Here is a 23,397-nt window from a genome sequence, read left to right as displayed (position 1 = left end):
GCATTATGCCAACGAGATACTTGCTTATACTAAGAAAGTATTGAAGCATTTTTATGAGGATTATCCGTTGGGCACTTTAAGAATTTTCCGGAAGTATGTTGGACCGAACATCATATTTTCCAGATAAGGCTCAACTCCATCACCATCATTTTGGGATGATGTGAGGTATATTTGATGCTATTTCCGCATAACACCATGTATGGGCATATTCTTTCAAGTGAACTTATAAATAGCCCAAGCGTTATTAGATATGCGGACTCTGAAAATTTCTATGATTTACATAGAGATAGCTCACTGGAAATATATTTACTATATGAATTGTTGGTGGCTACATCATCCACTCACTCCGAAAGATTCTCAATCCAAAAGATAGTCATGAAGACATCAGGGGGAGATATTAATCAGGGGGAGCATCCATAAGTATGCTATACAGATTGTTGTACTCTTCTTTTCATCAGTTCTCTACCTTACTAGGTTTTCTCCAAGCAAGTCTTTAATGATACAACCGACATATCATTAGTGGTCTCCAAGGGGGAGTGTTGTAAAAGAATAAACATGTGGAGCCCACTAACTATTCATTACTGTTCATTTGGCGGCTTGATAGAGTTTTCATTACTGTTCATTATTGTTCATTACTGTTCATTTGGCGGCTTTGATAGAGTCTGTCTGTCACGGGTGAACAGTGATGAATAGTGATGAATAGTGATTATTTCAGCCTATAAATAAGAAGAGAAACGGAAAGAAGAAGAGAAGAAAAAGAGAAAGGAAGAGAAGGAAGAAAGAGAGAAGAGAGAGCAGAGAGAAATTCTCCTAGAGAGAAAATTCAGTGAGCCACATATATTGTAAACACTAAACTTGTAGCCCTATTATTTTACATAGTGAAAAAGTTACTGCTGCTGCTCTCCGAGGACGTAGGCATAGCCGAACCTCGTTAAATGCTGTGTCTCATCTACTTTACGTGCAGCTCTGAATTATCGCACATATTCTAGGTTATTTTATAACAAAAGATTATTTGTTTATGTTTTTCGATTAAAGAATTAAAAGGAAGAGGGAGATGTGAAACAAAAATGAAGCAAAGAGATGCAGGAAAATTAGAAAAGATAAAAGGTCCGTTTTTCTTAATTTTTTTAGGCTTAGTATCACAAAACGTCCATATTGTTGACGAAACTATCAGATTACATTTTTAATGTTTTTTTGTGTCATTTGTGGTCCTCAAGGTTAGTATGTGTGATCACAAATGGTCTCTGTCGTTAAATTCTGTCAAAAATTTCGATCAAAAATTTCGTTAGTTTGCTAACGTGGCTATACCTTTTAAATATAATGTATTTAAAGCGTATAGCCGCATGACTATATTCCGTTTTTTATTTTTTTTATTTTTAAATAGTATAACCTTGCGGCTGTACGTATTTTGACAAGTGAACGCCTAGTCGCATGGCGGGCCTTTTTAAAAAACTATAAATAGTATAGCCGTGTGGCGATACTAAGTTTTTTCTGATTCTATAAAAAATTAGTATACCCGCTCGGCTACACACGTATTTATTAATGTTTCTTAAAATGCGATTTTTTTTCTTTTTTAAACAATAAAAATAGTATAGCCATTTTTTCCTAATTCGTCATCCTTATCGTCATCTTCAGCTTAATTATGCCTGTCCTTTACATCCCCATCACAAATATAAGAAGTAAAAGCAGAAGCATAATCAAGTATAAGAAGTAAAATTCGTCATCCTAATCGTCATCTTCAGCTTAATTATGCCTCTCCACTAGCAACTCCGACTTTCTGTTCCTCCACTCCAGTTGTTGGTAGTCCAGGAAGGACACCTCTGTGTGTAAAGCGCAGCATTCGAAAAGAGGCACTAGACGAGAAGACAGAGAAATTACTGGCAGCTGATTTCGAGAGGGTGTGGTCATATGCTGGAAGCCTAAGCTCTAGAAGAACCACCGGGGACGCTCCTGAGCATAATCAAGTACAACATGGAAGAAGAAGCAGATGTTGTGATTGTGGGAGCTGGAATTTCTGGCCTTGCAACATCCTTAGGACTTCACAGGTTCTCTCTCTCTCTCTCTCTCTCTAATACACACATGCTAATGTTCACGGTTCATATATTTGTTACTATGGTCGGAATCAAAATTGAAATTTCTGGGTGCAGGCTGGGGATTAGAAGCTTGGTGTTAGAATCATCTGATAGTTTGAGGACAACAGGTTTTGCGTTGACAACATGGACAAATGCATGGAAGGCCTTAGATGCCCTTGGTCTTGCCGATTCTCTTCGCCAACAACATGTCCCACTTGATGGGTAATTTTCTCTCCATGCATCACTCTCTCTTGCCTCTTCAACTATCCTAACATGTTATGTTATCAGACCGCCAATCTCGACTGTTAGTTAAGCAAAATCAATCCTAACATCTTTGTTGGTACTTACTAAGTTCTACTTTTGCACGCACAAAACTGATTGCAGAGATTTGAATGTACAGGAATGTGACTTCCTCAAGAATTACAGGGCTTCAAACGTTTGAGATGTCATTTAAGGCCAAAGGAAAGCAGTAAGTTTATCAGTAGCATAAGTGCTAAAAGTATCTTACTTGATGCTTAATATTGGAAATCAATTGTTTGCTAGATTCTATTAATTTGCTTCTTTTTAAATGATTTTGTTATTAGTATCCATATTCAAGCATGCTCAAAAGATTGAGAATGTACATGATGTGCAGCGGAAACCATGAAATTCGATGCGTGAAAAGGAACTTGTTGTTGGAAGGCCTTGCAAATGAACTCCCCAGTGGCACCATCAGGTTCTCATCCAAGGTGGTTTCCGTTGACGAATCGGGCTACTTTAAGCTGGTTCATCTTGCAGACGGGACCATCCTCAAAGCCAAGGTAGACTGATCTTTCCTTTTTATCTCTATTTTTCCATAAAAAGCCCCTGCAAAAGTCAAGTCATTATATGAAGGCCAAGATCTTATCCTAAAGAGGCACTCGCTCTTGCAACTTATCCCACATCGCTCGGTTGATATCAAAAACCACACTTCATAAACCTAACAGGAGGAAGTTGGATCGCCGAGCTCAGCAACGTGAGCTTGTAACCCGAGTGGGGGCTTTGAGGTGCTGGAACATTGTCCCAGTATTAGCTGGTCGGGTTCGGGTTGGCTATCTTCTGGCCCGCCCATTCCAAGCCAGGAGTTGAACCCTGTGGCTTGAGCGAAGGCTCTGGGTCACTGGGTTTCTAGAGTGGAGGGCACTGCGTAAGGCTGGCTTCACAGAGCAACGAACTACCTCCCGCTCTTGGCAGTGGAAGGATAACGGGTCGGTGCCACTCAGATCCACCATGGCCTGCTAGACTGTCCCAATTGAACCAAAACCTTTTTGCTTTTTTTAACCTCAAAGCTTGAAACCTTTTTTTAACCGTTAGAACAGCTTCACTTTTTAGGGACTACTTATTCATTTGTAAGCAGAGTATCTGTTTGATGGGTGTAAACCAATAACATAATATCATCTCATTTTGGATGGAATACTTAATTTTTTAGGTACTTTCATCTAGTCACTTACAGTTATAATGTTGTGATTGAATAGGTCTTGGTTGGGTGTGATGGAGTGAACTCCGTGGTGGCAAAATGGCTCGGCTTCAAGCAGCCAGCATTTACAGGGAGATCTGCTATTAGAGGTTGTGCTACCTTCAAGAGCAGTCATGGAGTTGATCCCAAGTTCAATCAGTACTTTGGGAATGGTATTAGATCTGGTGCCATCCCTTGTGATGATACAAATGTTTACTGGTACATTACTTGGACTCCCTCTAGCCAAGGTAAGCTTTCACACAAATTTTGGGGACTCTTTGCTTCCATGTTTCCTTTGGGGCAAAAAATATAACTTAAGATAGAACCTTAGATATTGGTACTGTTTCGCCGCATTGTAGCACCAGTATCGGTATGCTTCAAAATGGTTTTCAGATCTCAATCTCACCCCAAATAAAAAAAACCGTGATAGAATGTTTCATACTATGTTACTCAGCATCTAGACAAGATGATAATTTTTTTCCTTTTCAATTCAGAAACTTTAGGACTTCATATTGGCTGTTAAGAAGTGTTCGTAGTATGTAAAATTGCAATCAAACCAGTATCTGTATGTTACATTTTTTGTTTATGCTTCATGTCTATTAGAGAAAGAGCTAGAAGAGAACCCAGCTCAACTGAAGCAATATATGTTAAGCAAGCTCGGAAAGATACCTGATAAAGTAAAAGCTGTGGTAGAAAACACCGAATTGGATGCTTTTATATCCTCTCCATTGAGATATAGGCATCCTTGGGAGCTTCTTTGGGGAAACATCAGCAAAGGCAATGCTTGTGTCGCAGGAGACGCGCTCCACCCCATGACCCCAGACATTGGCCAAGGGGGCTGCTGTGCATTAGAAGACAGCGTTGTATTGTCAAGGTGTCTTGGTGAGGCCTTGTTGAAGAACTCAGGGGGAGAAAGAAAAGATAAGGAGGGTGAAGAAGGAAAGGAAGAGTATGAGAGGATTGAGATGGGGTTGAACAAGTATGCCAATGAGAGGAGATGGAGAAGCTTTGATCTGATTAGTACATCTAGAGTGGTTGGTTTCTTACAAGAGAGTAATGGAAAATTTATGAACTTCTTCAGGGACAAATTTTTTTCTCCAATTATGGCTGGTTTGTTGTTGAAGAAGTCAGATTTTGATTGTGGGAAGCTCAGCATCTCTTAAATGCAATGATACTTCCTCTGCATATATAATAGTGATTTGCGTGTAACCTTATATGTCAATCATATTAGTGTAAGAACTTTCTTTTGTCATCTTGTAATTTTTATGGAGTTTCTGTAAGGGGACATTTCTTTTTAATCTTTATTAACAACAGGGGAAACAAAATTCGAACTTGAGACATCTTTTAATGTTGAAAAGAGAAACGCCATTAGATTAAGAGTTGGTGTAAGACGGCTTATACCGATGAATCCAACAAACAATATTACACTTTCCTAGTGCTCAAAGATCGCTGCTAAATAAACAGTACAAAGCATTTGTTGGCATTATTGGGGTTTAGTGCTTCAATAATAGATAAGAAAAGGTAGATCAGATTGAACATTGGCTGTTGTCACTTGTCTTTAGTGTGATCGTCATCTAAATTGTACTCCCACTATAGCACTATCCAATTGCCGCTGCAAAATATAATATAAATATCCATCTCATCCTTCTATGTCTATATCTTTGTTATGCGAGTCTGTTTCCACTAAAACCAAAGTAAAAGCCTCAAATATCATTCATGGAAGTAGGAGCAGAAGCACAAGTTGTGATTGTAGGAGCTGGAATTGCTGGAATTGCAACATCCTTAGGACTTCATAGGTTCTCTCTCTCTCTCTCCCTCTCTCATCTGTGCATGTCTGTGTGTGTTTCCGTACTGCTAAAACAAGTTATGATTGTAAGTATGTAGTTCACTATGACTCTAAGCAGCAAGGAAAATTCAATTTTTTTTTACTGCAGGCTTGGCATCCGACGCTTAGTGTTGGAATCGTCGGATAGTTTGAGGACAACGGGGTTTGCATTCTCAACATGGACAAATGCATGGAAGGCATTAGATGCCCTTGCTATTGGCGATACTCTTCACCGACAACATGAGACACTTCATGGGTACATTATGTCACCATTTTGGACAATTTGACATGTTATTGTCTCAAATTGTGTTTCAATGTTTGAACACTTCTAACACAGCAAAAAAATAAACTGAGTTAGATATACCCCTTTTGGTTGATAAATTTCTGGACAATTGCTGTGTGTGTGTGTGTGTGTGTGTGTATTTCAGCTAGTAGTTACTTGCTTTACATGCACACATGAAACTGATTGCAGAGTTTTGAATACAGGAATGTGACTTCCTCAACGATTTCTGGGCTTCCAATATTTGAAATATCATTTAAGGCCAGGGGAAAAAAGTAAGTTTAACAGTAGAGCAGTTCCTCAGTAGCTTATAATCCTCCAGTTGCTGCATCTCATTTTTGCATACTTTTTGACCCCTTTTTCCTGTTTTTTTAATTTTTACCCTCTATTGAAAATCACTTATGACAAGACTATTAACATTCAGTTTGAGCATGCTCAGATGATTGAGAATTTGAGAGTTTAACTGATGTGCAGTGGACATCATGAAGTTCGATGTGTGAAAAGGAACTTGTTGCAAATGAGCTCCCTAGTGGCACCATCAGGTTCTCATCCAAGGTGGTTTCAATTGACAAATTGGGCTACTTTAAGCTGGTTCATCTTGCTGATGGAACCATCCTCGAAGCCAAGGTAGATTAATCAGATGAAAAGTTGATTGTTCAAATTTTAACACCTTTTCATATCTATAACTTCTAGCATCTGGTGCATAAGAACATCTCAACCTTGCTAGGGACTATCTGTTTGATAGCTGCACATTGTACACCATTAACTTACATGAAGTTCTTGTTGTTGAGAGAATGCAAAGCCTTGCCTTATTATATATAATGTCTTAGGCCGCCTCTCCATCCACCGTTATGAATTGGTTTTAGGTCGGATATATGTTCTAATCCTTTCAGTTATAAGTATCTGTATCTTTAATCGAATCACTTACCAACGCCTTGATTGAATAGGTCTTGGTTGGGTGTGATGGAGTGAACTCGGTGGTTGCAAAATGGCTTGGCTTCAAGCAGCCGGCATTTACGGGAGATCTGCTATTAGAGGTCGTACCGACTTCAAGAGCCCTCATGGTTTTGATCCCATTTTCATGCAGTTTTTTGGAATGGTATTAGATCTGGTGTCATCCCTTGTGATGATAAAATTGTTTATTGGTATTACACTTGGGTTCCCTCCAGCCAAGGTAAGCCTTCCATACCAATTTTGGAACCTTTTCTTTTGCTTCCACAGAGACTTTTTCTTCCATATGCTACAGAATCAAGGGTTTTCAGCTCTCAATCACAATACAAATAACAAAACAACAGTGATAAATTGTTTCAAAATATGTTGCTCATACAACTTGAAAGTAAGTTTTTTTTTTTTTTTTTTTTTTGGTTCTTTAGAATTCAGATATGAAAGTGTTTTTGCTGCTAGTAAATGCACCATCCAAAATATGTTTATGTCACATTTGTTCTGTTTTGTTTATTCTTCATGTCTTGTAGAGAAAGAGCTGGAAGAGAACCCAGCTCAGCTGAAGCAACATATCTTAAGCAAGCTTGGAAAGACACCTGATAAAGTAAGAACTGTCATAGAAAACACTGAGTTGGATGCTTTTATATCCTCACCATTGAGATATAGGCATCCATGGGAGCTTCTGTGGGGAAACATTAGCAAAGGCAATGTTTGTGTAGCCGGAGATTCACTGCACCCCATGACGCCGGGCATTGGCCAAGGCGGCTGCTCTGCATTAGGAGATGGCGTCGTATTGGCAAGGTGTCTTGGTGAGGCCTTGTTGAAGAGCTCAAGGCAAGGAATGGAAGATAAAAGTGAAGAAGGAATGCAGGAACATAAGAAGATTGAGGTGGGGTTGAAAAAGTATGCCAATGAAAGGAAGTGGAGAAGCTTTGCTCTGATTAACACAGGTTATGTGGTTGGTTTTCTGCAAGGGAGTGAGGGAAAAATTATGACATTCTACAAGTTCTTGGCTCCTTCCCTGGTTCTGCTGCTGTTGAAGAAGGCTGATTTTGATTGTGGGAAGCTAAGCATCTGTTAATGCAATGAGACACTAATTTTATTTCATAACAAAAAAATCTGGAAGCTTCTTGTAGCAACAAATAAGATATTAACATGTATTTACTTGTAAACATGTTTCGTGAATGGTTTTTTCATTGCCAGATATGCTCTTCTTTATACCATTTTAAACAATTTTTCATAACATATTTAATTAGCAATAATAACTAATGGCGGTGCGAAAGTGAAGGGTTTTATGTTAAAACTAGAACTTGTATATCTTCGACAAATGGAATCTTCTTAATGAAGCTAAATTTTGATGGTGTGATGCATGAAACCGAAAAAAAAACGGTTAGAAATTTGAATATAGGACATCAAGTGCATAATATTCCTTGCATAAAGCAAAAGAACTATTAAGAATTCGAACACAAGACATCAAATGCATGAATAGAGGCTCTAGCCAGTCGATTCACAAGCGCATTGCTTTGTTTCCTCCATCTTTTTTTGGTGGTTGCATTCTTTCCTCCATGTTTGTGTTGTTTGGTGATGTTCTTTTTTCATTTGTTTTTTTTACCTTCTGTAAGGCTGTTTGGATTGGGCCTTGTGATTTGTTGGGCCAATCCAACCTAAGCAAGCACTACGTATAGTGAACCTGTCAGATTTTTTCCTTTCGAAAAACAGAAAAAGCGACGCCGTATGAACTTTGGCCTTCCCTTCATTTCCTCTCTCTCACTCTTCTTCGTTCTCTCCATCTCTCTTTCGCTTAAACTTGCAGGGGAGGAAACGTAGCAAAACCCTAGTTCCTCCATCGCCAATTCCGATCAGCACCGGGCTACAACGAAAATCAAGGTAATTTCGTCTTAATTTCAAATCAATTTCAACTTTTTCGCTTTTATCTTCGTTCAGCATTTGATTGAATTTTGTTCTCTGTAATCTGGGTACAGTCTCTTCAAGATGACTCAAGACGTGGAGATGAAAGAGGTCACAGCGCCTTCTATTCCTTCAAATTCAGCTTCTTCTACTTCTCCTTCAACTCTTCATAGTAAGTTTGCCATCTACATCCATATATCTCTTTTCTATTAAAACCCTAATTTTCATTTTCCTACATTGTTTCTGAAGTTTAAGTAAGTTGGTGGTACTTTATCAAATTGGTTATGCGGGATTTGACTTTAGATGTTCACTCTTTACTGGTTTTTATAGATTTGAAGGAGATTGCTTCACTCCTTGAGACTGCTGCATATAGTCGAGAGGTTCGGCGAATTGTGCGTGCCGTTAGGCTAACCATGGTGTTGAGGCGGAAGCTGAAGGTTTCTGTGCTCTCAGCATTCCTCAATTTTGCCCTTTCGCCGGGATCTGAGGTTCACAGCCGGCTATCCTCATATCTTCCAAAGGTGATTTTGGATCTACCTTATTGAATTTTGGATTTAAGCTTGTATGGTCAATGTTCTTTTTTACTTTTGAGCACTGGGAATGTGAAACATTGGTTACACAGGACGATGAACATGACATGGACGTTGATACTGCAACATCTGCTACCCAAGTTTCCTCAAAGCATGCCTTGCCAGAGCTAGAGATTTACTCCTATTTGCTTGTGCTCATTTTTCTGATTGATCAGAAAAAATACAATGAGGTGAAGCATTATACTTGTCATTACATGTGGGTCGTATACTTCAAAAAAAAACAAAACAAAACAAAAGAAATTCTCATGTTTGTAATAATGTTGCATTGCGGTTTTTTAGGCTAAAGCTTGTGCCTCGGCAAGCATTGCTCGAATTAAGAACCTTAATAGGAGAACCATCGATGTTCTGGCATCCAGGCTATACTTCTATTACTCCCTTAGCTATGAACTGACTGATGATCTTGCAGAGATTAGAGGGTGAGTTGTGTGATTTCACGATTTAAAGATTCTTTTTAGTGAGTTGTGTTTGTCTGTGTGTTCTTTTGACGTGAGAATGTCTTTGTACTAAGGAAAAGTCTGATTGATTTTTTTTTTTTAATTTCACTTATTCCCATAAAACTAATTTATTCAGTCATTCATTAACAGAAATCTCCTTAATCTTCACCGGATTGCAACTTTGCGCCATGATGAGCTGGGTCAGGTAAATCGTAATATTATGAGCAATTGTGTCTGTTTTACCGGTTTCTTACATGTGTAAAACAATGTGATGCAGGAAACACTTCTCAACCTTCTGCTTCGCAATTACCTCCACTATAACCTGTATGATCAGGCAGAGAAACTGAGGTCCAAGGCTCCTCGATTTGAGGCTCACTCAAACCAGCAGGTCATTCTTAATTATTTCACTCTATTAGCCATAAACTGTCTATCTAGGATCACAATGTAGATGTATGGTTCATCCTTTTTTGAAATGCTAAGTTATGTTCTTGCATGTATATAACCAACTTCTAGACCTCTGTCTAGTCTATTGTAATGACATGCTGGTCTATCTTGTGTCTTTGCTTTCTTCAATTGTCAATATCATGCTTATTATCAATGGATTTTATTCCTACAACCTTTTTTGTTTCTTAATTTTTTTTTAAACATATTGTAATGATGCACTGGTCTATCTTGCATTTTGCATTCTTCCACTGCCAATCAATGACTGACTATCAAGGACTTCTCCTCAATGTTAGCATGTTGCAGTTCTTGTTCTCTTAGGAATAAGCAAAGTTTTAATGGAACTTTAGTGATTTCTGTTCTCTTAGGAATAAATTATATCATGTGAGCTTTGAGTCTATATTTCAGATTTTTTTTTCTTCTTTTGTTTCAATCTTAAGCCAGGACGGTCCCTTGGGAAGTAAGTTGATTTACAACCAGCTGTTCTGATAGAGTCAAATTAGCTTGATCTAAAACAGTGTGGTAGAGAATCTATATGTGGCAAAAAAAACATTTTTTCTCAGTGGTGGTTCCTTTCTGTCCAATTATAGGATGCATATTCTGATTCTGACAATGTTCTCTTGCAGTTCTGCCGGTATCTCTTTTACCTAGGAAAGATCAGAACAATTCAGTTGGAGTACACTGATGCAAAGGAGTCCCTCCTGCAAGCTGCCAGGAAAGCCCCTATAGCAGCCCTTGGTTTTCGAATTCAATGCAACAAGTGGGCAATTATTGTACGCTTATTGCTTGGAGAAATCCCTGAGAGAACTGTGTTTATGCAAAAAGGCATGGAGAAGGCTTTGAGGCCGTACTTTGAGCTAACAAATGTAAGTCTGAAATTCTCAAACCTTGAACCCTGAACTTCACTTCGCCTGGAAAGAACAAGGGTTGACAAAGGAGGATTATTTTTAATGCCTAGGATGAGGCTGGGATGGCCTTCTTGGAATCAGTAGGCCCCTGAGCCTTTTCTAACTTTGGTTTTGATTGAGACAATTTTTGTTTTCAGGCTGTGAGAATTGGTGACTTGGAGCTGTTCAGAAATATTGCCGAGAAGTTCTCAAATATATTCAGTTCAGACCGAACCCACAATTTGATTGTTAGGCTGCGACATAATGTCATAAGAACTGGGTTGCGTAACATTAGTATCTCTTATTCTCGTATTTCTCTGGTTGATGTTGCTAAAAAGTTGAGATTGGACTCTCCAAATCCTGTTGCTGATGCTGAAAGTATTGTTGCCAAGGCAATCCGTGATGGTGCAATTGATGCCACCCTGGATCATACAAATGGATGGATGGTGTCAAAGGAAACTGGGGATATCTACTCTACTAATGAGCCCCAAGCTGCATTTGACACAAGGATTGCGTTTTGCCTCAATTTGCATAATGACGCAGTGCGAGCGCTTCGGTTCCCACCAAACTCTCACAAGGAGAAAGAAAGTGCTGAGAAGAGGAGGGAGAGACAACAACAGGAGCAAGAGCTTGCAAAGCATATAGCTGAGGAGGATGATGACGAGTTTTGAATCAGTTGTATACCGAGAAGGCATTTACTTGCCCTGTGAAATGCTCTCAAAAAGCCATGCATTGAAATGCCTGTCAAGGATATTTTTAGCTTCTGGTCTTATTGAATTGGGATAGTGGCTGTTTCCATTTGATGTTATAGATTTATTGTGTTGAGCCAGAGCGACCTCTGTTGCGATCATATTTTGAGGCCTGCTTGTTTCTTTTTCTCAGCTATGACAGGGACATCGAATATTTTACATTTTCACCAGACATTTAACATGTTATCAGGTTCCCGTAGGAGTGCTCTCATGCATGCTCTTTTGTTCGTTCTTAGGTTCTCTGTAATTTGACAATTGATGAAGTTGCATATTGCTGGCAAGTATGTTTTGGTCATGGGTATGTTAGAAAATTCTATGGGAACTATGGAATTTGAATTTGATGCACGATGGAACCATAAACGATCCTTTTCATGCCAGGAGGTTGAAAATATCCCCTACCCTTTTTCTGGGTAATCTATTCAACTTGTTTTAGGGCAGATGGTTTTGTAACCCATTTTCTTTCCTTTTCATTTTTGATACGTGCGTTTAGGGATGGAAATATTATTTTCATTTGTATGCCACTTTTAAAAGAAGGATGAAGAGAACTTGCCAAAAAGAGAAGAAATATGAAGAAAGCCTTAATCAAGGCAACACTCCTAAAGTCATTGCGATTTACAAACTCACATTATCAAAATTAATCATGTTTTAAGTTGCACAAAAAAATGTTACAGATATGACTCCCACTGAATGATCAGAATCATATCAAATCCTTACATCTCTGGCATTCACTGACCCAGCGGAGCCAAATGTTACAAACTTTACAATGTTCTGATTGGAAAGGAAGAATCACGATATTGGTTCCATCTCTAGTAGGAACGAAGGGATGCAATCTCTAATTCTAATGTCTTCTGGGATACAAAACATATGAGCCTATGTAATTCCACTTCGTAGGTGAGAAAGGGCAATGAATTCCACCAGTTCGATTAAGAAAGACTCAGAAGTTCAGTTACACTCCAGTCAAGATCATTCACCCAGTTGAACTTAAGCCAAATGACTTAACGATGGTGCTCACCCTTTCTGCAAAAGTTTTTGAGGTTATCTTTTTACCTGGCTCATGAAAAGGGTTTGAAATTGCATCCACATAAGCAGCATGAAATCTCCTGAAAAACTATACGACGAACGAACCAATCAGAGGGCTTATCTAAACTTGGTTGCATATATAGACCACAATCACTAAAGAGAGCATCGTGGAAGGACAGGGAAGCAAAACCAATTTAGAAAAATGGAGCAATCCAAACAATTATAGCATGCTTGCTTTAAACAAATATAACATCTGCCCTACAGTTATCGAAATAAGTAAATCATGACAGGATTAAGCATTTCTTATCAAGGGATGCTTTAAATGCATGCAAATAGAACTCCTGCCACAATATTATATCTAACTCATGCTCACGAAGGCTAAGCAAGGACAAAGGTCGATCAAGAGCTCTTTCAATCTTTCAAAATAGATTCTATCTCAATCACTCTAGAAGTTCACATTATATTAGATATTTTCAACTATCTAGTCAGGTTACTTTAGCGCAAGGACTGGTTGCCATACCTGTTAGTTGCATCCTCATGGACTGGTTTTATGATTTTCAAGGTGGCATTTAAATCCTATTTAACTAATGCAATAAACAACTCAGTATAATGTAGCTGAAAGTAAAGGTCTGAAGTTTTAGTTAAGCAGCATAGCATCACTTCCTTTTCACATCACCAGACTGGAACAGAAGGATGAAATCTATAATATCTATTTGCCATTCAGATGACAAAACCAATCTTTCATTTGTGCTCAATGACAAAGTAAAAAAGTAACATAACTCATCAGTCAACTCCCTTTAAATCTACACAATCCTCCTAAGCTCCAATGCCCTAAATAATATTTGGGGTTCCATTTCTTCCAATAAAACTTGCATCCTTCGCTTCCTATTTTAAGTCATTTCCCCATAAAACAAAATAAATAAAACTTGTTTCAGAAGGATGCACATAAACTTAAGAACAACATTCAGATAATCAGCTAAGAAACCAATTTATGCTGGAAATCCTCTGCTCACTAGGCTAATAACTTAAACATGATGTCGTAAAATCGATGAAATATTACGGAGTAAATGCCGCATCATATTTAATTTTTTGCATAATGAGTTCTTTAGGAAGGTCCCAAACTCAGAGCCATACTTACATTTCTAACATCTGCATCCTTGACATCAAGATCAGTAGTTACCAAGATAAACTTCACCTTTGTATTGGTCAAATAGCCATACCTGCAAACAATATCACCATGTAAGACCGACATAACGCAATATACTGGTGCTAAAAAAAAGCAAAGACATACAAAAGAAAAAAAAATACTCACACTTTGTAATTTTCAGTTGGATAAAGCAGACCCAAGAATGTCTCATTCAAGGTCGGTCCAGCCTTTTTAGGATTGTTCACTGCAAAATCATACCCAAATTCACAAACATACTTGAATCCTTGAATCCAAACTTCAATACCAAAACCCAAAACATCAAAATCCTAATTTTGAGCTGAATAAAGCGGACCCAATAAAGTTTTTCATTCAGCAATATCATCATACACATATGATTTCAGTGTTTCGTGCATTTCAAAATCCGAAAATCACCCAATTCATAACTATTTACCAGAACCCAGAACTGAACTTTTCAAAATGTAAAAGAACCAGATCCGAATTTTGCTTTACCTCGCTCGTCGACGACGTCGAGGGAGCAGTGCACGATGTGGTGGAGCTTGAGGGCGTCATCGGCGTCGGTGAAGCTTTGAATGTAGAGTGGGTTGTTCTGGTGGCCGACGACGGCGACGCAGACAATCATCTTCTCCGGTTCAGTTTTCCGTTTATTTGCTTCAGTGGTGGGAGCGATATAATGCCGCGGTTCGACGTTGTCCCGGGCTGCGTTACGACGTCGTTGTGAATATATGAGTTGGTCGATCTACACCGTCTAAATCTACCGGGGTCTTTTAACTACATTTACCGCTCAATGTTTTGGGCCTAGGCCTCAGGCCCATTGTTCTACTTGATTTTATGATTATTTTGCTTTGATGACATTTGATTATGTAGAAAACATAAGGGCTAACATCAAAACCCCGAATCAGTATGTCTCCAAATTTCAATTTCATCAATCTACTCTAAACTCTATGATTTTTAAATCTGACCAATTTAAAGCCTTATGTTAAATTAACCATTTGATCAGACATTAATTAATAACGTGTTCACTGTGAGTCCCATCATTTTGTCCCATGAATTATCATGTGAGTATAAAATTATCTCTATAATTTTTTTTGGGGTAAATTAAGGGCACAAGTGATAAATCAAGAGTAAAGTGGTTCTTTATCCCAACAAAAAATAGAGATTTGTTTTACATTGATTTTGAGGATATCCTAAGTTCATATTTTATGGACGATAATAAGATGGTTGGGGGTGATTTTAATACAATTTCATATATACATTTTATGAAACTTTTAAATAATAACGAAAAATAAAGGCTTTTTTCACTCTAAATTTTTACTCTTTTTTTTAGTACAAATAATAATATAAATTATAAGAGGAGGGGGGGAAGGATTTCTCACACACAATGTTAATATGTCATGGGGATTCGAATCTAAAACCACTAACCTACAACTTAAGACATTTTCATAAGATTAGACCTCGTTAGCTACTCCAAACTTTTAATTGTAAAAAGAGAATTGTAATATGTTTGTCAAGGATGACTTAAAACAGTCCAAAGCTAACTTTGAAAGGCTTTATACTGCCTTGAGGGAAAAGGCTGCCTTGCTTTGCCCTTAAAACTCTTATACCAATTTCCTGGGCCCAAGAAAGCACAATCTATTTCTTTGCTTAAAGTATTTCACCTATAAATCATATTTAAAATCAATTAAGAATTTGAACAAATTTTAGGCTTGAACGAAAGGAACAATCAGAGTGAAAAAAAAAAAAAAAAAACCAAATATACCACTTATACCCCCATTTTTGCGAGAAATTATAGAATACAACGATAATACAGTCACGTTGTACATCTTGTATATATATTATAATATGAGTGGACAACGGAGTTTATTTTCTCTCTTTTTAAAGAATAGTATCTATAAATATCTAACACGTGTACAAGACCGTACTACCATAGTATTCTATAATCTCTTTATTTTTACAATATTAACTATTGGTATGTTCCTCACATCCAATGGTAGCAAGTATTTATCTTTCAAATTTTAATTGAAATTAGTGAATTTTTTTGCTCTTCTTTGTCAACTCATTGTTATAATGAATATAGGAAAAAAAAAAAATTATATATATATATAGAGAGAGAGAGAGAGAGAGAGAGAGAGAGAAAGAGAGAGAGAGAATGAAAAATAAAAGGACGATTAAGTTCGAATCCCATTATACCACCTCTCTCAAATAATTTTATTTTTATTTTTTAAAATTAATCTTTGAGTGAACAATTAAATATTATAATTATTTTTTGAAATGGAAGGGCGTATCCAAAATTACGAAACCACCCTTATGCCGCTTCCAGCTCCGCCCTCTGCATTATATTCTCCACGACAAATCACAATACCCTGGGAGCCCCTCTCCGTTCGAAAAATCACAAAGCTTTTTCTCTTCTCTGTTCGTCGTCTTCTTCTTCTTCCTTTATCAGACTCATCTCTGTTTTTCTCCGCTCAAACTCTCAGATTTTCATTAGGTAATTCTCGCATAACCCCTTCCTTCAATCCTCTAATTACATATAGCTCCAAGCTCATTTTTTTGTATTTTTTGATTAATCGTTTTCCTTTTTATCAAGTGATTTCAATCTCGATTGGGTTGGATTGAAATCTATGATTTTAAGAAAAAAAAATGTAATCTAATGGAGACGTTATTGTATGCGGATTTTTGCTGATATGGTTTTTCCATTGTTTCTTTATATTTAAAATCGAGTGCTTGGCTCGTCTGCTAAATGTGAGCTGCTCGAGAGTTTCTTAGCTGCAATTTTATTGATATGATTACTTTTTCTATTTATCCAATACTCACCCTCTATCTTATTGAATCCGATTGGACCGTTGGGTTCCACGTTCATATCTGATGATTTTCACCTTTGGATGTGTTTGTAATTTTTTTATAGCTTAACGTGATTTGATTCTGAGGTCAACTCTTTAGTTTCTTATGTTGGATGAAGATCATGTATTTGCATCTATGTTTTTTCAATTATTTATTTTTGGGGTTGAAACTTTTAGAAGTATTTTATTAGTATCCATCTGGGGGATAATTTAAGTGTTAAATCTCTTGTACGTATTATTTTTTTATGAAGAACTTAGAAAAGTAACTCAGTTTGCTGGTTAAGTAGTAATCCACATAACTCTTTATTTTCCCAGAAGCTTTATGAAGAGGGAAATCATATGAGTTTAGGTTTATGATTATTTAAGTACGAAAAATTTAGCAAGGTGTTTCCTTTCTCTTAAGAAGACGATAAATCTCAATTTTTTGTTACTTTTTTGGTTATATCAGCTGGACAATAAGACCACATTTAGCGTGTGTTCTCAGATTTTTGGATGGGAACTAAGCAGCATGACTCCGTTTTTAAAGAGGATGAGCCCACTACTCTTGACCGTGATAATAATTCTTTGAGTCAGGTTGATTCTTCAACAAGTGCAGTTCTATCTGATCCAAATGTAAATAATGAAAGCAACGAAGTTAAAAAGTTGAGTGAGGTTGTCAGTAACATTAACAATACCCCATATATCTATAGGCAAGACGTTGTGAGGAGCAAGAGTGGTATGATTGGGATTGTGACTGAAGTTGCCGGTGATTCAGATTCTGATAGCAGCATCACTGATGATGAGGATGATGATGAAGATGACGACAACGACGATGATGATGATGATGGTGAAAATGAGGAAGAAGCTCGTAACGATAATACTACTCATGGGAATGGTGACAAGAACAAAAGTGGTGGTAATGATAAGAGCGGTCCCCTTCCTGCTGACCAGGTTCGAGTACTTTGGATTGATGAAACTGAGTCAACACAAAATATTAGTGATTTATCAGTTGTTGATCGAGGATTCTTACATGGGGATTTTGTTGCTGCTGCTTCTGACCCAACTGGGCAAGTTGGTGTTGTGGTGGATGTCAATATCTCTGTTGATTTGTTAGCTCCTGATGGGTCAGTCATAAAAGATATACCATCCAACAACTTAAAACGTGTGAGGGAGTTCACTGTGGGTGATTATGTGGTCCTTGGTCCCTGGCTAGGTAGAATTGATGATGTTTATGATAATGTGACAGTTTTGTTTGATGATGGTTCTGTGTGTAAAGTTATGAGAGCAGAACCAATGGATCTCAAACCAGTTTCCAAGAATATGCTTGAAGATGTGCATTTCCCTTACTACCCAGGGCAGCGTGTGAAGGCAAGGTCATCGTCAGTTTTCAAGAATTCTAGGTGGCTATCTGGCTTGTGGAAACCTAATCGTCTGGAAGGTACTGTTACCAAGGTTACAGTTGCATCAGTATTAATCTATTGGATAGCCTCTGCTGGCTGTGGGCCAGATTCTTCTATTGCCCCTGCTAAAGAGCAGATTCCCAAGAACTTGAAACTGTTGTCTTGCTTTACACATGCAAATTGGCAATTGGGTGATTGGTGTCTTTTCCCCCCATCAGTGTCATCATCTTCCATTCCCTTAGATAAGGGTTTGTCAAAATTAGAACTTCATGATTCTGTAAACAGTGAGTTAGAATCTACTCAAATAGGTAGTGGGTGCGATTCAGAAGAGAGTGCACTAGAAGAATCAAATCGAAATAATGAATCCATGGATATTGATCCAGTGTCTGTATTAGATGGAAACAATGAAAATACTGGAATGAATACATCTATTGAATCTAGTTCCTGCTGTAGTTCATTGTCAGCTTCAAAGGAGCCTGTTAATGAAACTTGGCCTCTTCATCGCAAAAAGATACGCAAAGTTGTGGTTAGGAGAGACAAGAAGGTGCGGAAGGAAGAAAGTTTTCAAAGATCCTTTTTGATTGTGAATACCAGGACAAAAGTTGATGTAGCATGGCAGGATGGTACAACAGAATGGAAGCTGGACTCAACAAATTTAATTCCACTTGATAGTCCTGGTGATCACGAATTTGTTGCTGAACAGTATGTGGTGGAGAAGGCATCTGATGATGGTGACGATGCTGGTGAAGATAGACGTGTTGGGCTTGTGAAAAGTGTCAATGCGAAGGAGCGAACAGCTTGTGTAAGGTGGTTAAAGCCAATTGCCAGAGCGGAAGATCCTAGAGAGTTTGACAAGGAGGAAGTTGTGAGCGTCTATGAGCTTGAGGGGCATCCAGATTATGATTACTGTTATGGGGATGTTGTTGTTAGACTGTTGCCAGTTTTTTTTTCTGCTCAAACTGCTTCAGGAACAGACTTTGATGAGGAACCAAAGCAGCAAGATATTCCAAGTGAGCTTAGATCTGCTTGTAAGAAAAAAGAAGATCCATCTAGTGATGAAGCTTGTGTGGACTTCTCAGATCTTTCTTGGGTTGGAAATATAACTGGTCTTAAGAATGGGGATATTGAAGTTACGTGGGCTGATGGGATGGTTTCTACGGTATGTTCATTGCCTGATTTCAAATCATCACTTTTGTTTTCTTCATGATTTGTATGTCAATCTTAAACCTCAAACTCTGTAACTTACACTTATCAGATTCACATCATCAGTACTTTATACTCTCCTGTGTATAAAATGGTTCAGTTTAAAAGGTTGAGGGTATCTGTTATTTGAATTGTTAAAGTTATGTTGATTAGGGCAAAGAAACTTGTGAAAGGGATGTAAACCTTGTGAAATAAACCTGTTTTCCAATAGAGTATGAGAGAAGAGTAGGAACTCATGGGAAATTTCTGATGGTAAGAATAGTCTCGTTAGCCATGTAAAACAAAATTAGGATCTTTTGAATATTTTGGGCTTGGATTATTACTTGAGAATTAAAAAATAAAAATGAAAATCTTTGTTCAAACTGCTTAACCTTGATGTGCGGCATAAGTATAAATAAGTTTGTGCTTGTTTTTTTATATATATTCGTACTTAACATTTTATGGAAGAGTTCCAAGTATTGTTGATTCAATTACTTGTTTCTTTGATTTGTTACTAGGTTGGACCTCAAGCAATTTATGTTGTTGGTCGAGCTGATGATGATGAGTCAATTGGTGCTGGGAGTGAGGTTAGTGATGCTGCTAGTTGGGAAACAGTGAATGATGATGAGATGCATGCACTATTTACCCCTGAGGGTACAGAAGAGGTTTGTTTCTGTTCGAAATAGTTGTATTTTTCACCAAATTTACAATCAGATGTCTGCCAGAAAAGTTACAACCAAATTTACAGAAGAGGTTCAGATGTCTACAAAAAGAACTCTAATGTGTTGCACTCTCATATGGGGTTGGAATAGTTATTCAAGATGTAGTTTGCTCATCTGGGATAGAGGTTTTGACTTTTGACATTATTGTATTCTGGAAGATAATGACCTAGCATGTTTTATACCTTTGGACCAGTAGGCCTTGTTGTTCTCCTTTCCCTTTAAGAACATGGGTACTTGAATTTATCTTTATTGTCTTTCAAAGCATTATTAAATTGACAGACTGGGTACTTGAACTCATCATATTGGGAGACTGATTCTTTTTTCATATCTGCGAGTCTGACCATCAAAAGTTTGATTCCTCCCCTAGATGAATTTATTATTTTCCTTGATTATAATTGGATATTGAAGACCTTAAATATACTCTATTATTTGTGTGATTTTTTATTGTTGAATAAGATGAGCAAGTTTTTTATGTTCAGGAAGTTGGGCTACAAAATGCCTTTGATATTAATACTGAACCAGAAGAGAGTGAAGAGAGCAATTCTGGAATTAACCCAGCTTTGTCCGTCCCCTTGGCTGCACTTCGGTTCGTTACCAGACTTGCAACTGGTATATTCTCAAGGGGTCAAAAGAATTTGGATTCAATTTCTTTGGATGCTGAAGGTGAAGGTGAATTTGAGCCTCGTGAAGTGGAAATTTCTCAGGGAAGAGAACATGGTGAAGATTCCAGCTCTCAAAAATCTAACGTGGTGGATACTTGTGGTGTGGAAATAAATAAGGGAGAAGAAGAAAAACATGTTTCCCCCCAGACTGCAGAAGTGTTGGATGCAGCAGAAATCCTATATAACTTGAGGACTGAAGAATCAGATGCTACAGAATGTAGGAAGGATGATGCTTGCAGTTTCAAACGCTTTGATATAGCCAAAGACCCTTTGGACCATCATTTTCTTGGTGCAGCTGGGCAGGTATTTTTTCTATTTCAATTCCAACCCCAATGTCCCTTTGTGTATTAGCATTGTGGCAGGACTGTCAGTTAAATCTTGAAGGATTCCTCATTCAGCATGCATGGACATACTATAGATTAGTTATAATAAAGTATAAACTAGGAGTTTATCTTTAGGAAAAGAAAAGAAGGAAGGAAAATGATGTGTTTAGGATATTTCGACCTATAGACCAGAACTGCGCTTTCTATTTTTAACCTGTTTTTCACATTAAATGTACTTACAGAATACCAGTGGAAGAAAGTGGTTAAAGAAGGTTCAGCAAGATTGGGGCATCCTTCAAAATAACCTTCCTGGTAAGAATTGGTGTCTAATTTTTACTCTTACTATCTGTCCCAGTTTAGCAACACTTGGTTTTAACAGTGAAATTTAAACAGATGGGATTTGCGTACGAGTTTATGAAGATCGAATGGATCTCTTGAGGACAGTTATAGTTGGGGCTTATGGGACTCCTTACCAAGACGGCCTCTTCTTTTTTGATTTTCACCTCCCTCCAGAGTACCCTGATGTTCCTCCGGTTAGAACTACTATCTAATTTTTGTTAATCTTTGGTTAAGCTATAATTTATTTTTATCATTTAATTAGCCAATTTGTAACATTCTCTTTGGATTTGATGCAAAGAAAAGGTCATTTCCTCTGGTTCTCTGAATAAATTTGTGATGTTACAGACAGCATACTATCATTCTGGTGGCTGGCGGATAAATCCAAATCTATATGAAGAAGGCAAGGTGTGCCTTAGTCTTTTAAATACTTGGACTGGCAGAGGAAATGAAGTATGGGATCCAAAGTCTTCCAGCATCCTTCAAGTGCTTGTTTCACTCCAGGGGTTGGTGCTAAATTCTAAGCCATATTTTAATGAAGCTGGCTACGACAAGCAGATTGGGACCGCTGAAGGAGAGAAAAATTCATTGTCCTACAATGAGAATACTTTCTTACTGAACTGCAAGACAATGATGTATCTTATGCGGAGGCCACCGAAGGTGATGTTTCATATTTTGAATATTCAATTTTCCATTATAAGATTCTATTCTCTTTGTGCGTGTCATATATATAGTTTTCTGTTATCTTTGTTTCATTAAAATTTTCTTGGTGATAAGGATCCCATCCTCAGGTGGTCCCATATTAGTTGGATTTTACTCAATCGGTTCATGGAATTTTCTATGTTGCTTCTGATCTTATACATCCTACCCAGTTGTAGCTTTGGCTGTGGCTCTGCGTCCCAGTCACCTATGTGTAAATCTACCATATTTTTAAATAGAAGACGATGGTGCAGTCTTATGTGGAATTAGATTCAGTATTGAGTTGGGTGTGCACATTGAAATAAGTGGTATGATACGAGCACTATGAATATACATGGTAGGAAAGGAAGTTTATATGCCTGCCATGGCATCATGTCAAGTATATCATGTAAAATATTACCACCAAATTATATCATGTATAATTTATCACCAAACTATATCGCGTAAATATTGAGCTTATTTGATGTTTGTTAATACTTGCTTGTTAAATACTTGGAGACCACTCTTCATGTTCTTCTTGTGCTGACTCTCAGTAAAGGCTGGATCCATTTTTTAGCAGTATTATTCACATTTCAATGTCATGTACAGGACTTTGAAGAGCTTGTCAAAGACCATTTCAGGAGGCAGGGTTATTATATCTTGAAGGCCTGTGATGCATATATGAAAGGGAATTTGATTGGCTCTCTCACTAAAGACGCCTCTGCTGTTAAGAGCGACGTAGATTCGACCTCGGTTGGTTTCAAGTTGATGTTAGCTAAGATTGTACCAAAGCTCTTCTTGGCTTTGAATGAGGTTGGAGCAAATTGTCATGAATTTAAGCATCTGCAACAATCATAGCATAGGTTTGAAGATGCAATTTGCCTCTGGATCCGTCAAGCCAACAAGGTCAATCTGTTTTGATTCATTGTTGTTTCCTAAACAATTGAGATACTTGTCAATGTAAAGGGTTTTCACATTCTATTAGATTTCAATTTTTTTTTCTTTAACTCTCAATAGAAATTGAAAGCCTTGTCTATTTTAGGCTGTGGGGGTTTGTTAGAGCAAAGTTGCTGGCTGGCACTCTCGTTTTTTGGTAAACGATAATTTTCTACAAGCAGCAAAATTGGCTGCTACCCTTTGTTGACATAACTTTTGGTAGGTTTTTGTACGGGGATTTCCGCGATTGCAAAAGCTTTACCTTTTGTTTGCTCATTTGTTCAGGATTAAAATGGATTGAATTGAATTTAAAAAAATAAATGGCTTCAAATAATTATATATCATTTACCATGTGAAATGGCTTCTCATACTTCAATTCCTTAGCTCACTTGTTTATTTGTCTTGAGTCATTACAGAAAAACCAAAATACATCTTCTCTTCTGGGCATCACCAGCTCTGTGTTCTATTCAATATTTTTATTCAATTGATCAAGAATTTTGAACTAACTTTTTTTAAAGAATGCTTTCTCAGTCCTTGTAGAAATCAAACTTT

At 37.6% G+C, this 23,397-nt stretch overlaps 4 protein-coding genes and 1 pseudogene across 5 annotated transcripts; 4 read left to right on the top strand and 1 right to left on the bottom strand.

Moving 5' to 3' along the window:
- LOC18767176 (FAD-dependent urate hydroxylase) lies at positions 1,674–4,866 on the top strand. The gene is made up of 6 exons (XM_007199816.2): positions 1,674–2,045; positions 2,148–2,294; positions 2,473–2,541; positions 2,707–2,872; positions 3,566–3,794; positions 4,150–4,866. Exons 1-6 carry the CDS (start codon positions 1,972–1,974, stop codon positions 4,707–4,709), a joined length of 1,245 nt encoding a protein of 414 aa, XP_007199878.1. The 5' UTR covers positions 1,674–1,971; the 3' UTR covers positions 4,710–4,866.
- Positions 4,985–7,823, top strand: LOC18767474 (annotated as a pseudogene).
- On the top strand, positions 8,259–11,947 carry LOC18767380 (probable 26S proteasome non-ATPase regulatory subunit 3). The gene is made up of 9 exons (XM_007200922.2): positions 8,259–8,480; positions 8,576–8,673; positions 8,832–9,022; positions 9,124–9,261; positions 9,371–9,507; positions 9,676–9,730; positions 9,803–9,913; positions 10,593–10,832; positions 11,012–11,947. The coding sequence occupies exons 2-9, from the start codon at positions 8,586–8,588 to the stop codon at positions 11,522–11,524; spliced, it is 1,473 nt and encodes a 490-aa protein (XP_007200984.1). The 5' UTR covers positions 8,259–8,480; positions 8,576–8,585; the 3' UTR covers positions 11,525–11,947.
- LOC18768347 (trafficking protein particle complex subunit 2-like protein) lies at positions 12,205–14,529 on the bottom strand. Its single transcript, XM_020569763.1, has 4 exons — positions 14,280–14,529; positions 13,935–14,013; positions 13,761–13,842; positions 12,205–12,710 (listed from the first exon to the last, which is right to left on the bottom strand). The coding sequence occupies exons 1-4, from the start codon at positions 14,407–14,409 to the stop codon at positions 12,570–12,572; spliced, it is 432 nt and encodes a 143-aa protein (XP_020425352.1). The 5' UTR covers positions 14,410–14,529; the 3' UTR covers positions 12,205–12,569.
- Positions 16,014–23,116, top strand: LOC18768507 (probable ubiquitin-conjugating enzyme E2 23). 2 transcript variants are annotated; one of them, XM_007200266.2, is made up of 8 exons: positions 16,014–16,275; positions 17,112–19,165; positions 19,707–19,853; positions 20,390–20,875; positions 21,138–21,207; positions 21,289–21,428; positions 21,580–21,891; positions 22,519–23,116. In XM_007200266.2, exons 1-8 carry the CDS (start codon positions 16,059–16,061, stop codon positions 22,765–22,767), a joined length of 3,675 nt encoding a protein of 1,224 aa, XP_007200328.2. In that variant the 5' UTR covers positions 16,014–16,058; the 3' UTR covers positions 22,768–23,116. The 2 variants fall into 2 exon arrangements, with proteins under 2 accessions (XP_007200328.2, XP_020425350.1); XM_020569761.1 differs by having other exon boundaries at positions 16,076–16,275; positions 17,076–19,165.

Source organism: Prunus persica, chromosome G8 (genome assembly GCF_000346465.2).
Source record: "Prunus persica cultivar Lovell chromosome G8, Prunus_persica_NCBIv2, whole genome shotgun sequence".
Lineage (NCBI taxonomy): Eukaryota > Viridiplantae > Streptophyta > Magnoliopsida > Rosales > Rosaceae > Prunus > Prunus persica.
Note: the sequence above shows the minus strand (reverse complement) of the source record. Positions and strands in the feature narration are given on the sequence as shown.

Bases quoted from the DNA above. Each gene is read 5' to 3' on its own strand.
- LOC18768507 (XM_007200266.2), top strand. From the start codon at position 16,059: ATGGAAGGGCGTATCCAAAATTACGAAACCACCCTTATGCCGCTTCCA. The intron at 20,876-21,137 runs GTATTTTTTCTA...ATGTACTTACAG, and splicing joins TTCTTGGTGCAGCTGGGCAG to AATACCAGTGGAAGAAAGTG. The intron at 21,429-21,579 runs GTTAGAACTACT...GTGATGTTACAG, and splicing joins AGTACCCTGATGTTCCTCCG to ACAGCATACTATCATTCTGG.
- LOC18768347 (XM_020569763.1), bottom strand. From the start codon at position 14,409: ATGATTGTCTGCGTCGCCGTCGTCGGCCACCAGAACAACCCACTCTAC. The intron at 13,843-13,934 runs GTGAGTATTTTT...TATTGTTTGCAG, and splicing joins CCAACTGAAAATTACAAAGT to GTATGGCTATTTGACCAATA. The intron at 12,711-13,760 runs GTAAGTATGGCT...TTCGTCGTATAG, and splicing joins AGGATGCAGATGTTAGAAAT to TTTTTCAGGAGATTTCATGC.
- LOC18767380 (XM_007200922.2), top strand. From the start codon at position 8,586: ATGACTCAAGACGTGGAGATGAAAGAGGTCACAGCGCCTTCTATTCCT. The intron at 9,262-9,370 runs GTGAAGCATTAT...GCGGTTTTTTAG, and splicing joins ATCAGAAAAAATACAATGAG to GCTAAAGCTTGTGCCTCGGC. The intron at 9,731-9,802 runs GTAAATCGTAAT...AATGTGATGCAG, and splicing joins GCCATGATGAGCTGGGTCAG to GAAACACTTCTCAACCTTCT.
- LOC18767176 (XM_007199816.2), top strand. From the start codon at position 1,972: ATGGAAGAAGAAGCAGATGTTGTGATTGTGGGAGCTGGAATTTCTGGC. The intron at 2,295-2,472 runs GTAATTTTCTCT...TTGAATGTACAG, and splicing joins CAACATGTCCCACTTGATGG to GAATGTGACTTCCTCAAGAA. The intron at 3,795-4,149 runs GTAAGCTTTCAC...CATGTCTATTAG, and splicing joins TTGGACTCCCTCTAGCCAAG to AGAAAGAGCTAGAAGAGAAC.